This window comes from Pelobates fuscus, chromosome 1, assembly GCF_036172605.1.
Source record: "Pelobates fuscus isolate aPelFus1 chromosome 1, aPelFus1.pri, whole genome shotgun sequence".
In the NCBI taxonomy this organism is placed as follows: Eukaryota; Metazoa; Chordata; class Amphibia; order Anura; family Pelobatidae; genus Pelobates; species Pelobates fuscus.
In genome coordinates this window covers 451,872,450-451,889,323 of record NC_086317.1, presented here as the reverse complement: position 1 = coordinate 451,889,323, position 16,874 = coordinate 451,872,450, and the positions used below count along the sequence as shown (strand labels likewise).

At 40.5% G+C, this 16,874-nt stretch overlaps 1 protein-coding gene across 3 annotated transcripts in view; it reads right to left on the bottom strand.

Annotated features, from left to right (window-relative positions):
* PGR (progesterone receptor) overlaps positions 1 to 16,874 on the bottom strand; it is a 126,641-nt gene that overhangs the window by 51,674 nt on the left and 58,093 nt on the right. For all 3 annotated transcript variants that reach the window (XM_063430468.1, XM_063430477.1, XM_063430485.1), the window contains exon 4: positions 4,440 to 4,556. In XM_063430468.1, the coding sequence (XP_063286538.1) occupies positions 4,440 to 4,556 (117 nt within the window). The remainder of the gene's footprint in view (positions 1 to 4,439; positions 4,557 to 16,874) is intronic.

The window sequence follows — 16,874 nt, the reverse complement described above, 5'->3', positions numbered from 1 at the left end:
GAGTTTGCTTTTGGAAGCAGTTGTGAACTTGACTATAAGTGGTGGAGTCAAAACCAGATGATTTGAAAAATATGGCAAAACATTTAAAAAATATAGCAAAAAAAATGTAAATTTTAAAACATAGTTTGCAGAATCACTTCAAATTCCTGGCAGTCCCCACTTTAGAGAATAACCTTGTTGAGAGAAAGATGGTGGAGATGGACTAAATTACAAATTACAAATGTTAATGTTCCAATAATCTCTCAAGTCTTAAGTCACTATGGCCTCAATTTAATATTGTTGGATATGCTTTTCAAATGATTTAATATTTTTGAATAAACTTTAAAAATGATTTAATATTAAGAAAAAAATATTGTAATACTTAGATTTTTTTTTTATTATATTATGTTATATTTTTAATATGTTCAATAAAATATTTTAACAATTTACCCAAAAATATAAAATAATTTGAAAATCTTATCCAACAATATGGAATCAAGGCCTATATTAACTATACACTAGTGGTTTAAATTACACCCCAGTCTTTCCCTAATTTGTTGTTTCCTTTTTACATTTTCTTCATAATATGACTGACAAGCCCCATCTCTGTAGCTTATGGCATCCATATAAACATATATCACGTGGTTCTAACTACATGATAAATTGCTTCCCTCCAGAATATGCAACGGTTTTAAAATATTACCTCATTACACCACCTTGCCTCGATTTATCCCATGTTTATAAAAACCTCTAGATACTTAAGCAGTACACACGCATCATGTCTGGTATTCACAAATAGAAGTCTTGTTGCTTCAACCCACACACAATATTTTCATTGCGGAGCACAGCTTATCAACTTCTCTGGCAGAAAGAGGACGAAAATCCATCTTCTCCAAGTATAGACCTATTTACCATCAATCATTACTTGTCTGATTGTCTGATATGCCTATATAGGATATGATCATCTACCAAATATTGCCATTAGAATTTAATCCAGGTAGCCTGTTGAAATAGGCTCGTGATATGAGAGAGGTCTAAAGTAGGCCCAGTTAGTACTCGATAAAGGTTTATAATATATATATATATATATAAAAACTCCTGTGCCCCGCACTCAATGTGCTGGTCTTGTACTTGCCTTGGTGCTGCCTAAGACTTTAGGTATATGTTCAAGAAGAGTGCAATCAAAGGACTTTTTAAAAACATGCTTTCTTTTCCAATCACAATTACAGTGTCAACGTTTCAGTACCTCCAGACTTTTATCAAGGTCTTGTGTAATTGGCTAGTACAGTACATCCAATCACATTGGCTTGCAATGTATGACGGACATGCAGGAGTCTAGGAATTCACCAAATATATGAATACTAATTATTTTTCTTTATTATCTTCACCTAATTTCCATTCATTTCCCTAGATCTTTCTATTTATGTTGAAGATGGACTGTTCAAGACTAAAACATTTTTAAAAACAGCAGATACTTACAGTTCTATTCACGGCCGGACTGGGTAAAAACGTTTTTTTTATTTTTTTTAATCAGAGCGTCCCAGTGGCAAGAGGGTTGGGCTAGAGAGTGAGTGTTCTGTCATCACCTCAAAGTGAGCTTGATGGTTTAATTCTCTTCCAGGGCCCCCATGTGCAGGGCCCGGCTAAAGAGTTCTTGCATGAAAAAAAAGCCCAGTGCAGTGCAAGTGAGTTTAAGGACACGCTTTTGCTACTTTTGCTTGTGCCTTGTCTCTGGTGACTCCTTACGTGGGTTTCCAGAGGACAAAAGGTACTGTGCATGTGTTTGGAGGGTGCTTGTGCTTGTGTGTGGGGGGTGAGATGCAAAAATGTATTTTTTAAAATGATTTTTATTTAGAAAAAAAAAAAGCTTTATGTCCCCCCACTCTTCTTCTTACCTTTTGACAGGCAGAGGTGACTTTGCAAGCCCTGCTGGTCCAGTGGTGGGATGTGCATTTTAGCACTTTGGGATTTATAGGGACGTGCATTGCTCGGTTTATCCTGAGAAAATTGAGGAATTGGATGTGTATATGCACAAGCTGGGGCACAAATACGGTGGTAGCGCTTTCTGCAGCTCTGACTCAGTTTAACTTCAATATGGATTGGAGTAGATTGGATACTGAGTTATTCTGCAGGCATTTTGCAGGCCTCAGAACTCTGGCTTGTGCAGTTTGCGCGTCCACAGCACACTCAACCAACTTATGCCCTAACACGGCAGAATTTGAGCACGGCTACTCGGTCCCTTACATTGCGACAAGATCAGCCAAAGGTATCTAGGATAAGCTGGGAAGGGACATTGTCTTTCTAGGCAAGTCCCAGATGTTTTAGTTTTAATGCTGGGACATGTGGGTTCAGTTCTTGCATATTTTTACATGCGTGCGCTTACTGTTTCCGGGCTCACGCTAAATCCATGTGCCCTAATAAAATGTTCCCTAAACCGTACCTCATTTGCATTAATGTTACGTATTTGCTGATTTATTACGATACCACCCCTCACAACATTTGGTTAGATTTTGATTGTCACAAGGGTTTTTACACAGGTATCATACACTTGCCATTTGGTATGCTGAAATGCAACAATTTGCAGACAGCACTAGCAGATCCAGAGTCAGTGGATGAACTAATTAGGACTGAGTTGGAACAGGGATTTGTTTTCGGGCCATTTAGTTCCCCTCCTTTCACATCTTGGAGAACTAACCCTATTGGTATAGTCAAGGGTAAATCTACACAGAAACACACCTATCTACACCACATTTCTCCACGGTCCCTAGTCTTAACTCCCTCATACCCTCTGGAGAATTTTCTCTGCAATACTCCACCACTGACAATGCCACTTGGGCTATTCTGGCTGCTGGGACAGGTGCATGGCTCAGTAAAACGGATATTGTCAATGCATTCAAATTACTTCCCATCCACCCCTCACTTTAGCATCTGCACGGCATTAAGTGGCCATGATTATATTATTATGAGAGAGGATTGGAGGCCCTTATAAAGGATAAGGGCCTCCAATCCTCTCTCACTTACCGTTATTGGTGTGGCGAGTGTCCCCTACCACCACCCCTCTTTTCACATCACCCTTTTTAGTACAGGCCTACTGTATTGTTCAGCACACCACAACTGACTGGTGTTATTAACTATGTTATTTTATACGATGTATATGTTATCTAAACTTTTACGTCAATATTGCCCTGACCACAAATATATATATATATATATATATATATATAAATGAATGAAAAAGAGATGCACTCACAGGTCTTGATAAATAAAAAAATCGGTATTTTATTCTCCAAACAGGGTACACATTGTCCGATCGACGTTTCGACCCCTTAGGGTCTTCCTCAGGATCAATGTACCCCCACAAATATGACAAATATATACAAAAAGTAAATAATGTACTCACCAATCGTGATACAGTTCCCTCACCTCCATCGTGTATACCCGGAAGTGTCCTCGCGATCATGTGACCTGACGTGATGCGCGCTGACGTGTCAAATTGTTGCTAAGCAACCAGTGTAACAATTGGTGAACACTGGTTGCTTAGCAACAATTTGACACGTCAGCACGCACGCATCACGTCAGGTCACATGATCGCGAGGACACTTCCGGGTATACACGATGGAGGTGAGGGAACTGTATCACGATTGGTGAGTACATTATTTACTTTTTGTATATATTTGTCATATTTGTGGGGGTACATTGATCCTGAGGAAGACCCTAAGGGGTCGAAACGTCGATCGGACAATGTGTACCCTGTTTGGAGAATAAAATACCGATTTTTTTATTTATCAAGACCTGTGAGTGCATCTCTTTTTCATTCATATATATACTACAACGTGGGATAGCACCTAGGCATCTTTATTAATTAATTATTTGTTTTGGAAAGGGTGAGTGCCAAGATACATACTTTTTTTTATATATATATATATATATATATATATATATATATATGAGCGGGTTGTTCTAAGACATTTGTGACTTTTTTGTGACAACAATTTTTGGAACTTGGAACAAGAACTATGTATCTAATTTAAACAGAATGATTTCTAAAAAATGTTTACTTAGATTACATTACTGTAAGTACTATTGGTGTGGAATGCTTTTATACATTCAGACTCTCCAATAATATGGAGCTCCTAAAAAAAAAAAGAGACATTAGGGTAGAAAAGAGAAACAGAGGGATTTGGGCTCAAAATAGGGACTGTGCCTCCTAAATAGGGACATATGTATGTATCAATAGCCAATCAATTAGCATTAAAGGGAAGAACCACATGGATAACTTGACGAAAATTAAACTAAATAACTTTTATTTAATACTGTGCCGCATTCTGTGTAACTTTCTACATAAACATACATGTTTACGTCATTTTGTATATTTAGTTCTTGTTAAAAGTCTGTAAAGTACATGTAAAACTAAGCTAGTGGTAGTGATTCCTTTCAAAATAAAATTAAACTTCACCTACCTCCAAGAATCATACCCGCTTGACAACATTTCCTTAGCCGGCAAGAGGGGCAGTTTTTTCTTCGAATTTTATCGATAATGCAGTCATTTCTTCCTGCACATAAGTAGTTGTGCTGTCCTAAAAAAAAATAAAACCAATGTGAAACTTAATATCATTACTTACTGCAACACTTATTTTGTACATAGCTTACACTGTCAACCCTTCCCCAACGTTAGGGCCTGCTATGCCATCCCACATAATTAGGGCTTTAACACTGTAAGTGCGGCATAGAAAATCCTAACAATCAAGCTCTCCATCCTGCCTAAATACTTGACCTACGAGGTGATTGAGATTGGGGCAACCTGCCTGATAACTAAGGCAGCTAATTTAGCCCATCCGAGTCATGTGATCGAGATGACACTGTTATCACATGACTCAGATTGGCTGGATTGCATGATTGGTAGCTGGTTGACTGCCTCGGTTGTCGGGCAGGTCCCCCAACATATGATTAGTAAAACAAGATAACGATTTACAAATTATATATATTTTACACTTAAATTATATATTCTATGTATATTTTTATCTTGTCTTTGGGTACGGCTCCAGACTCTGAGTGTGACTAAGTGATAGAAAATGAAAGCATTATATTGGATTTCTGGGATTAGACACATTGTTAAAGAGAGTTACTACTTTAATGCAAGACAGTTTTATGTCATTTTACTCTTCCATTAATGGATACTTGGCTAAATATTATCTATCATGGGAATATTTCACAGGGATATATGGAGGCAACACCTCACAGATACCAGCAGTCATTTTCAAATCATGTTTCTGTTATAGTGATATTAAGATTCTGGTTCTGATTAGTGAGCGGTTTATTATGTGAATTCCCAGTGACTTTTGCGTGGAGCCGTAGTTACACTGAGTTTTTCTACAGCATGCTCGCTGGAGTGCAGCTTAAAGGTAAACTGTTACTGCAAAAAAAAAAAAGGTTAAAGCGACCACCAAGACCCTTAAATCAATGCAGCTGGCTGAGGTGCTTTATGTGTGAAGACTGTGCCCTTTTTTTTCCGTTTTACAAAAAGTGCAGTTTTCAATAGAAATTTAATCTTTTATACATTAATCTTGTTACAACCCCTTGATTGTCAATCAGAGAATCGGTTCTGTTACTTCCTGGTTTGTTTTGATCAGTGGAGCCAAGAAACAGCAATTGCTCAGGACACCTTGTAAAGACGTCTCATTGAGCTGCATTGGGAAGTCTGTGATTGGACAGCCACAGAAAGTCTGGGTGGGGTTAGGAGGGCTTGCAAAGGATCTGCAACTTATCATGGTTTCAGTTTAGACATGTTTCCCTGCATCGCCAATTTCGCTATACACGTGAGGACACACCACCTATTGTTAATTGGGGAAGTGGAACAATCGGTTCCTCCCCCGATCTGCATACCCTTTTGGACCTTATGGCCCTCCATATATATATGGGCAGGCATCTGCATTCAGCATATGTTAGGAGCAAGTTTGGCTGCCACCGCGAACAGTAGATGTGAACGATGAATGCGTGGTGACATCGCACACGGAACGTTTGAAATCATTCTATAAGTCTGTTCACACAGATTATATCGATTTGGATGCAGCCAATTATTGTTTTTTAATGGGAGAGTTTTACTTTTCACTTAGGGTTTAAATAGGCTTTCTGACCATAGGTCTCTTGAGGAAGGCACTAGCCGAAACAGGTTTTATTTTGGCCCTGGGTCACCATACTTGATATAACACTACTGGGTATATGCACTTTATTTATTTGTACTATTCTTGTATTATTTTTGAATATTATGCACTTTATCTTTGATAGATGTCAAACATCTGTAATATAAATAAAATCTATATTTTTGCATGTATTCAGTGGCGTACTAAGGGGAGGGCTGAGGGGCCAGTCCACCCCGGGTGCTACAGGGTGGGGGGTACAATGACCCTGGTGGGGGGCTGTGTGAGCTGTGGCTGCACAGTGCCCCATGGTAGTTAGGGTGCCGTGCGGCCAGAACAGCTCACACATACGCAAGGAGCAGCTGAACTGGCCGCACGGAAGGAAAGTGGTCGTGGGGCTAAGCAGAATAGGGGCGGAGCCGCGGCGGGGCTTAATACAGCCTTTACCTGCTGCTGTTACTGCTGCACATGGAGATGCAGCAAGAAGGAATCCCTGCCTTTCCACCTAACAGGCTCCAGGAGGACTCCAGTGAATCCACTCCTCCTCCAGCTCCTGTCTGTAAGTAATAGTGTGTGTGTGACTGTGTCTGTAAAACTGTCTTCCTGTAACTGTGTTTGTGTGTGTGTGTCTGCATGCCTGTAACTGTGTTTGTGTGTGTGTGTGTGTGTGTGTGTGTCTGCATGCCTGTAATTGTGTGTGTGTGTGTGTGTGTGACTGCATGCATGTAACTGTGTGTGTGTGTGTGTGTCTGTCTGCCTGTAACTGTGTATGTGTGTGTGTAACTGCATGCCTGTAACTGTGTATGTGTGTGTGTGTGTGTGTGACTGCATGCCTGTATCTGTGTGTGTGTGACTGTCTTCATGTAACTGTGTATGTGTGTGTGTGTGTGTGTGTGTGTGTGTGTGACTGCATGCCTGTAACTGTGTGTGTCTGTCTGCCTGTAACTGTGTGCGTGTGTGTGTGACTGCATGCCTTTAACTGTGTGTGTGTGACTGTCTGCCTGTAACTGTGTATGTGTGTGTGTGACTGCATGCCTGTAACTGTGTGTATGTGTTTGTCTGTCTGCCTGTAACGATGTGTCTGTGTGTGTGTGTGTGTGTGTCTGCCTGTGACTGTGTAATGTTGCCTGTGACTCTGTGTGTGTGACTGTGTATGTGACTGTCTGCCAATAACTATGTGTGTGACTGCCTGGCTATGACTCTGTGTGACTACCTGTAACTGACTGTGTGTGTAACTGTCTGCCTATAACTGTGTGTGACTGTCTGCATGTGACTATGTATGTGTGACTGTCTGCCTGTGACTGTTTGATGTTGCCTGTAACCGTGTGTGACTATCTGTCTGTGACTGTGTGCATGTGACTGTCTGCTGCTGCCTTTTACTGTGTGTATGACTGTCTGCCTGTGAGCGTATGTGTGTGTGTGTGAATGTATATGTGATTGTCTGCCTATAACTGTGTGCATGACTGTCACTGACTGTATGTGTGACTGTCTGCCTGTAACTGTGTGTGTGTGTGACTGTCTGCCTGTAAATGTGTGTGTGGGGCTGCAGGGATTTTGTAGACGGGGGCAGTACAGGATTTGTAGATGGGGCAGGACAAGGGTTTTGTAGGAGGGGGTGGGGCACACAAGGGTTTTGTAGAAGGGGGCTGACAGCGGTTTTGCAAAGTTTCCAAATGTGTTCAATAAATAAAAATTTTTTTAAAAAATAAAAAAATAAAAAAAATGTTACAGGTTTTTTTGGGGGGGATGAGGGGGTGCCAAGCCCAGGATCCGCCCCGGGTGCCAAATGCTCTAGGTACGCCCCTGCATGCATTGGTTTGCTATGAGTTTTTGTATGAAATACCTAGAGGAAAACTAGTTTGAATCATTTAGTTCACCTTTACCCCTTGCAGTCTTAGAAGAAGTAAGACATATTAAACTGGTGAGAGAAGCTGGTAATATACAAAGGACAGCTAGCTTAAAGGGACACTTTAGTCACCAGAACAACTTATTGAATTTGTTCTGGTGAGTAGAATCATTACCTTCAGACTGTTTGCTGTAAACACTGTCTTTTCAGTGAATTAGGTTTTTAAACTTGTTAAGTGACACCTTCACCTTCATGTCACCTTCATGTCACAACTAGTACAAACACCAACAAGAATGGACACTTGTCTGGACCTGGTTTCAACAAACAACGTTGATCTTTTGACCAACATTCAAGTAGGTGAGCACTTGGGAAATAGTGATCACAATATAGTGTCCTTTGAAATAAACTCAAAAAAACAAAAGCACATGGGGTATACTAAAACATATAATTTTAAAAAGGCCAGTTTCAATAAGTTAAGGGAAGCTTTACAATATATTGACTGGCATAAACTCTTTAGTGAAAAGAACACTGAGGATAAATGGATCATCTTCCAACAAATATTAGAAAGGTACATTTCTCAGTATGTACCATTGGGAAATAAATATAAAATAAACAAATTAAAACCAATGTGGCTTAGTTGAAAAGTAAAACAAGAGATTAAAAATAAGAAAAGGGCATTTAAAGCATTTAAATCGGACAAAACAGATGCATCTTATTAAAGATATATTGAAGCAAATAATGCGTGCAAAGAGGCAATTAGACTTGCTAAACTTCAAAATGAAATATGATTAAAAAAAAACAACCCCAAAGCATTTTTTGAGTACATAAATTCTAAAAAAAAATGAAAGTGTAGGTACACTAAAAACTGAAACGGGGGTGTTAGTCAATGAAGACCAGGAAAAGGCAGGAATTTTAAATAACTATTTCTCCTCTGTATATATTAAGGAAGAACCCATGGCAATAGATGTGCAAATGATTGCTACTAAAAACTTGCAGAATAATTGTAATCGGTTAACTCAAGACAAGGTGCTGCAGCAACTAAAGAAAGTTAATATAAACAAAGCTCCAGGGCCTGACGGTATCCATCCACGTGTACTTAAGGAACTAAGTGTAGAAATAAGTGAACCTCTGTTTTTAATCTTTTAAGATTCTTTTCTTTCAGGAAGTGTTCCGGAGGATTGGAGGAAGGCAGATGTGGTTCCTATATTCAAAAAGGGTTCAAAATCCTTTCCTGGAAATTATATACCTCTGAGCTTAACTTCTGTGGCTGGTAAAATATTTGAAAGGTTATTAAGGGATAATATTCAAGAATTCCTTGAGAAGAACATGGTTATCAGCAAAAATCAGCACGGTTTTATGAAGCACAGGTCGTGTCAAACTAACTTGATTGCATTCTACGAAGAAGTAAGTAGAAGTATAGATCAGGGTGTTGCAGTGGATGTGATCTATTTGGATTTTGCCAAGGCATTTGATACAGTTCCACACAAAAGATGAAAGGACCACTCTAGGCACCCAGACCACTTCAGCTTAATGAAGTGGTCTGGGTGCCAGGTCCTTCTAGGGTTAACCCATTTTTTCATAAACATAGCAGTTTCAGAGAAACTGCTATGTTTGTGAATGGGTTAAGCCTTCCCCTTTTTCCTCTAGTGGCTGTCTCATTGACAGCCGCTAGAGGCGTTTGCGTGATTCTCACTGTGAAAATCACAGTGAGAGTACGCAAGCGTCCATAGGAAAGCATTATGAATGCTTTCCTATGTGACCGGCTGAATGCGCGAGCAGCTCTTGCCGCGCGTGCGCATTCAGCCGACGGGGAGGAGAAGAGGCGGATCGGAGGAGGAGAGCAGGAGGAGAGCTCTCCGCCCAGCGCTGGAAAAAGGTAAGATTTAACCCCTTTCCCCTTTCCAGAGCCGGGCGGGAGGGGGTCCCTGAGGGTGGGGGCACCCTCAGGGCACTCTAGTGCCAGGAAAACGAGTATGCTTTCCTGGCACTAGAGTGGTCCTTTAACTCAAGGAAATCGGTCTAGATGAAAATGCTTGTTCTTGGGTAGAACATTGGCTTAAAAACAGAGTACAAAGAGTTGTCGTTAATGGTAAATTTTCAAGCTGGACAGAGGTGGCAAGTGGTGTCACTCAGGGGTCTGTTCTGGGACCCTTTCTATTTAACATGTTTATAAATGATCTTGAAGACAGCATTGAAAGTCATGTTTCAGTGTTTACAGATGACACAAAACTTTGTAAAATAATACAATGTGAGCAAGATATTACTTTGCTGCAGAGGGATTTAGATAGACTGGAGGACTGGGCACTCAAATGGCAGATGAAATTTAATGTTGAAAAATGCAAAGTTATGCACTTCGGCGTAAAGAATACACAAGCAACGTATACCCTTAATGGAAGCGAATTAGGGATAACAACACACGAAAAGGACTTGGGAATTGTTATAGACAACAAACTATGCAACAATGTGCAATGTCAATCAGCAGTGGCCAAGGCCAGTAGGGTATTGTCATGCATGAGAAAGGGCATTCCTTCTCGGGACGAGAATATCATTTTGCCTCTATATAAATCACTGGTAAGACCACACATTGAATATGCTGTGCAATTTTGGGCACCTGTTCTAAAGAAGGATATTATGGCACTAGAAAAAGTGCAGAGGCGGGCTACAAAATTAATAAAAGGAATGGAACATATCAGCTATGAAGAAAGGTTAACAAATTTAAACCTATTTAGTTTAGAAAAACGTCGCCTGAGAGGGGATATGATAACATTATACAAATATATTCGAGGCCAATACAAACCATTGTGTGGAAATCTATTCACAAGCCAGACTTTACATAGGACACGAGGCCATGCGTTTAGACTGTAAGAAATAAGATTTTGTCTAAGGCAAAGGAAAGGTTTTTTTACTGTAAGAACAATCAGGATGTGGAAATCTCTGCCTGAAGAAGTGGTTTTATCAGATTCCATACAGATGTTCAAACAACTACTAGATGCATACTTGCAAAAACAGAATATTCAAGGATATAATCTTTCAATGTAGGGTAATAACTGCTTGATCCAAGGATAAATCTGACTGCCATTCTGGGGTCAAGAAGGATTTTTTTTCCTAGCTTGTTGCAAAATTGTGCTTCAAACTGTTTTTTTTTTGCCTTCTTTTGGATCAACAGCAAAAAACAAATGTAAGGAAGGCTGAACTTGATGGACGCAAGTCTCTTTTCAGCTATGTAACTATGTAACTATGTAAATATGCAGTGTTTACATTACAGCCTAGTGATAACCTCACTGGCCACTCCTCAGATGGCTGTTATAGATCCTTCCTGGGTCATGGCTGCCTAACATTCAGTATTTACTCCCTCTGCATGCAGACACTGAACTTTCCTCATAGAGATTCATTGATTTAATTCATCTCTATGAGGAGATGCTGATTGGCCATGGCTGTGTTTGAATTGTGATGACTCTGTCCCTGATCTGCCTCCTTGACAGTCTCAGCCAATACTATGGGGAAGCATTGTGATTGGATCAGGCCACCACTTCTGATGATGTCAGAGGTCAGAAGAAGTTCACAGGCAGAGGCAACAGCTTCAGACTTGAATACAAGTAAGATTTTACTATCTTTAGTGAGGCAAAGGGGGCCAAGGGGGCTAGATAGTGGTTTTAACACTATAGGGTCAGGAATACATGTTTGTGTTCCTGACCCTATAGTGCTTCTTTAAGTGATTTCATGGACCCTAAGAGGCTGAGTGTTATATCCAACCAGAATATAACTGTAATTCAAATCTCTATCATAGACTAGAAAATATATGATCAATACATAAATTCTAAGCACCAAACATAAACTTTCTGTTGCAATAAAAGAGAAAATTTGCAGATTTCTACAAAAACATACCTTTTTTAATGTACCATTTACTCTAAAAATTTAATTAAATCCCTTGATTCCCATTAAGGACAATTTGCTTGCTGTAAATCATTATAGTTATGCACTTACAAATATTACCTAGTTATTGGTTTTATACACTTTATGAATTGTATACGCTACTATACAGGCAATATTTGAATCGGTATGGTCAAAATATCCAACATCAGCCTCTTTCATCCGAAAACAATTTATAAAGATTGACTATTTTGAATGATTTTAATTTTGTCCAATTTCAGATTGATTTAAAGTAATCCCAAATTCAAGCAGCCGAATCCGATAAACGGGTCGGCTGTTTGAATAAAATTGCTAGTAAATGTGCTTTGTTCTGTATTCTGTGGTTTGCAGGAAATACCAAGGAAATTGAACAGGAAACCAGGAAATTACAGTAACAATGCTACAGTAACACTGATACCGGAGAAACTGACGGAAGCCAAGCACAGAGAGATGGACACAGGTTTCTTCAGGAAGGAAGAGATTCTTTATTGGATCACCGATCGGGACTCAGAGGGACTAGCGTCACCAAAATACAGCAAAGTCTGAGTACTGAATACATAGAGTACATTCCTTATATAGCACTGTAGCTCCTCCCACAATTAACTACACCCACACATACCCTTAACCTATTTAATGAATAGAGTCTAAACTCATCCATCCGGTCTAAACACGTGGCTCATCTGATACAAAGGAGAGGGACGCGTAATTCCAGTTCTTACATTCCTGCACCTGGTCAGTACAGTGATGACAGTATCTTAGCTACGTGTTATTAACTAACTGATACTACAAACACATATACATACATATGCCTTGTGGCAATCTTAGCCTGCTAAACTTGTATTTTACTGGAATTACATCACATTCCCCCCTTTGATGCCTCTGATATTTCACAATTACTTGAGGCATCACTTAACCTTGGTTTGCATATACCTCAGGTTACCATGAACCAGACCAGACTTATCTTATGATGTGAATCTTCAACATTCATCTTCTTGCATTGGTTCTCCCTGATCTAGAGCCTTATACTTATATATCGCCATTATCTGTGCAGCAGCCTTCCTCTCTGCTATACTTCCTATCAGGCTTTGCACAGACCTAACTACTAAGGGTATAAGACACGGTAGGAGTAGACACAACAGTAAAATCAGTAGGACTCCACCTACCACTGCCTTAAGCCCTCCAAACCACTCATACCAGCTACCAAACCAACTACTTGGATTGTACCCTTTCCATACCTGAGTAGGCACATGCGCTAGTTTAACCATATGGCTAGTAAGCTCAGCTATTGCTTGCCCTTCGTCATCTATTTGAAGACAGCAATTACTTAGGTTAAACTTCCCACATACACCTCCCTCTACTGCCAAAAGGTAATCCAAGGCTAATCTATTTTGGTAGACTGCTGTCCTCATCCTGGTGTTATGCTTCGCTAGAAGATTGAGCGCTTGTGATGTCTCATTTGTGATAATCTCAACCACCGCCTGTAATCTTATAATACGGTTGAGCATATAAATAGGGGTTCTATAACCAAAGGTACCATCCTCAGCCCACGTGGCTGGCCCATAATAATCTATGATACGCTGGGGAGGCCATTCATCATCTTCCCAGGCGCCTATCTCTATGGGTCCCCTTTTCTTCCTATGATTCACATCATACACTTTAACACCTAAAGTCTCACCTGTTTCAATCGGTAACAAGAAGAAGGATGGTTTGAGCATACCCAACACACATGCCCCTTCCCAGTCCTGTGGCAGCTCCGAATAGGCTTTCTTACCACAGATCCAGTACAAATTTGCTGGGGCTCTCCAGGTAGATGTGATGGATAGATCAAACCACACATCCTTTAAATTGGCATATCTAGCAAACGGGTTAGATGGTTCTGAGACATTTGAAGCCGACCACCAAGTTGTATTCTTTGTATCATCATCATAAGCTTTTTGCCCTAGACAAGTTAATTCTCCTACAGAAGTATTATACATCATTCCTTTCCTTGCTATGCAAACATAACCTATGATGGAGGTCTTTAATCTCCACTCAGATTTACCTCTAACACTCATATGATAATCGGCTTGTGTAGATATTAATTGGTCAACTGCCTCAGAACCGGACATTACCTCCTTTGCTTCCCAAGGCCATTGGTCTCCCATGTTAGTACCTCCACACACATAGCAGTTGGTAACATTAAGACTACCGGCAATACTTTCAGCTAAATCGATGAACAGGTTTTTAGCATTATGGGGGATCTTATTATCTATACTCATCTCTTCGTAAAAGGAATGGTATACTTGATGAGTCTGGGAGGATACCGTATCAGTCTCTATTCCTATAAACAATAATGTCCCAGGATCTAAACCCGTCCCGTATATTTGAAACCCAAATAAATTTCCATACTTATCTAAGAACTTGTCGGGGTTATTAATGAGTATATGGACTGGGTTGCATTCCATAGACTTACAATAAGGGCTAGTCGGCAACTTAGTCACTATCATGTCTTTGTCTACTGTCTGTCCCCAAGTTGCCCACCCCACACAAGACCAATATGGGCAAAAGTTATAATCTCTATTTGGGCATCTAGGACTTACATATTTATTTTTGCTACTGAGACAAATATATTTATCGTTAGACCCATACGTCCTCTCCCATCTAAGATCCCCACATACATTCCACGGCTTTCTACCACTCGATATCGCTTTACACGCATCAAATAGCAGAACACCCGAAGAATGTACGGATTCTAACACCGTTTTATTAATTAGGGTCCCCTGAGGATCTCCATTCCTGAGAGTCAACCAGATTGTACGAGGTTGATACTCCGGACTGAAGCACTTAGGTTCTCCTACTCCTAAATGGCACACACTATAATCTATATTTAAGTATTTACATCTCGATACATCTCCTTTACATTCGTATTGTGAATGCCAAATTAGTGTTTGGGAAATATGGTTACCTGTTCTCGTAGTCTTAATGCATACCTCACAGCTAGGAGTGTCGGTACCTCTACCTTCCTGAATATAAAAACACATGTAAATAAACACAATCAAAAGCACATCTTTCGCCGTCATCCTCAGTCTTCGTCCGTGCGATGGAACCTCAGCTTCCAGGATGTGAGGGCTGCAGGGAATGGAGTTCTGCTCGTCTTCACAGGTGTCCCTTCGAGACTTTCCTGGCTTATACACTATGTGATGGTAAGCGGACAGGCTTTATTATGGCCTTCTCACTCACACCTGTAACAATAAAATTTGTAATCCACAATAATTCCTCGTTACTCCGACTGAGTAGTGCGTTTTAACCGGATCTTGCAGGGATTCTCTGGATCTACTGTAACTTGCCAAGAATCGACTGCTGCTGGTTTAACCCTGGAGTGATGTATCCACGGAGTCACTTCTGCTACTTTTATTGCTGTAGGGGTAGACAAAAGAACAACATAAGGACCTCTCCACTTGGGCCCTAACGGTACATTATTCCACTCTTTAATCCACACTTGATCTCCTGGATGATAACTATGAACAGGGGGATAAATATTCACAGGTAATCTATCTTGTACCCATTTCTGTACCTCCTCCATAGTCTTACCCAACTCTACAACCTGCTGCCGGGTAATTCCTTCTCCCAACTGACTCAAGTCCCCCCTTAAGTTACCAAGTACGGGAGGTGGTCGCCCATACATGATTTCAAAAGGAGAGAGGCCCATCCTTCTGGTAGGGGTACTGCGGATTCGCAATAAAGCTATGGGTAAGAGAACGTTCCACTTAAGTTGGGTTTCCTGACACATTTTAGCCAACTGGTTCTTTATAGTTCTATTCATTCTCTCTACCTTACCAGAACTCTGGGGTCTATATGCAGTATGAAGCCTCCACTTTATACCAAGCATATGAGTCAGTTGTTGTAGGCACTGGTGAACAAAAGCTGGACCATTGTCCGATCCTATAGAACAGGGTAGTCCATATCGGGGTATTATTTCTCGTAGCAGGAATCTCACAACTTCTCCTGCTTTCTCTGTACGAGTAGGACATGCTTCTACCCAGCCTGAATAGGTGCACACAATTACCAGCAGGTAACGATGTCCACCCGATTTAGGCATCACTGTAAAGTCTATTTGTAGATCGGACATGGGGAGTCCCCCCATAAACTGAACTCCTGGTGGCTTTACTGGTCCTTGTCTTGCATTATTCTTAGCACACGTTACACATCTACGTACAATGGCCTGAGTCAAGTTGGACAATCTTGGTATGTAGAAATGTTTTCTAAGAGATTCTTCAGTACTGTCTCTCCCAGAATGTGTCCCGTTGTGATAATTTTGGACAATTTCTACCGCTAGCGATGCTGGTATAACTATTCTTCCATCTTCTAGCTGATACCACTTGTTCTCCAGATACTTTCCCGGTTCAGTCTTTAACCACTCCTCTTCTTGAGCTGTATAAACTGGAGTCCATTGGGACAGTGGAGTTGGTATAAGAGCAGCTATATGCCCCACATACTCCTGTCTTCCTGATTCAGCAGCACGCTTAGCTGCACTATCTGCCATCCGATTTCCCTTGGTTACATCACCATCACCTCTCAGATGTGCTCGACAATGAATAATACCGACTTCTTTCGGCTCCCACACTGCTTCCAATAGTTGTAGGATTTCAGCTGCGTACTTGATTTCTTTGCCCTCTGAATTCAGTAGTCCTCTTTCTTTATACAAAGCTCCGTGGGCATGAGTGGTTAAAAACGCATACTTAGAGTCCGTATAGATATTTACTCTTAAACCTTCAGCCAATTGTAACGCTCGTGTTAGTGCTATTAATTCTGCCTTTTGTGCTGATGTTCCTTTCGCCAGTGGCCGAGCTTCTATCACCTTGTCTATTGTTGTCACTGCATATCCTGCATAGCGGATCCCTTCTTTCACATAACTACTGCCGTCGGTGTAATATTGAACATCGGGGTTCTGGATGGGAAAATCACGAAGATCTGGTCTACTTGAGAATACTTCATCCATTACTTCCAAACAATCATGTTGACTT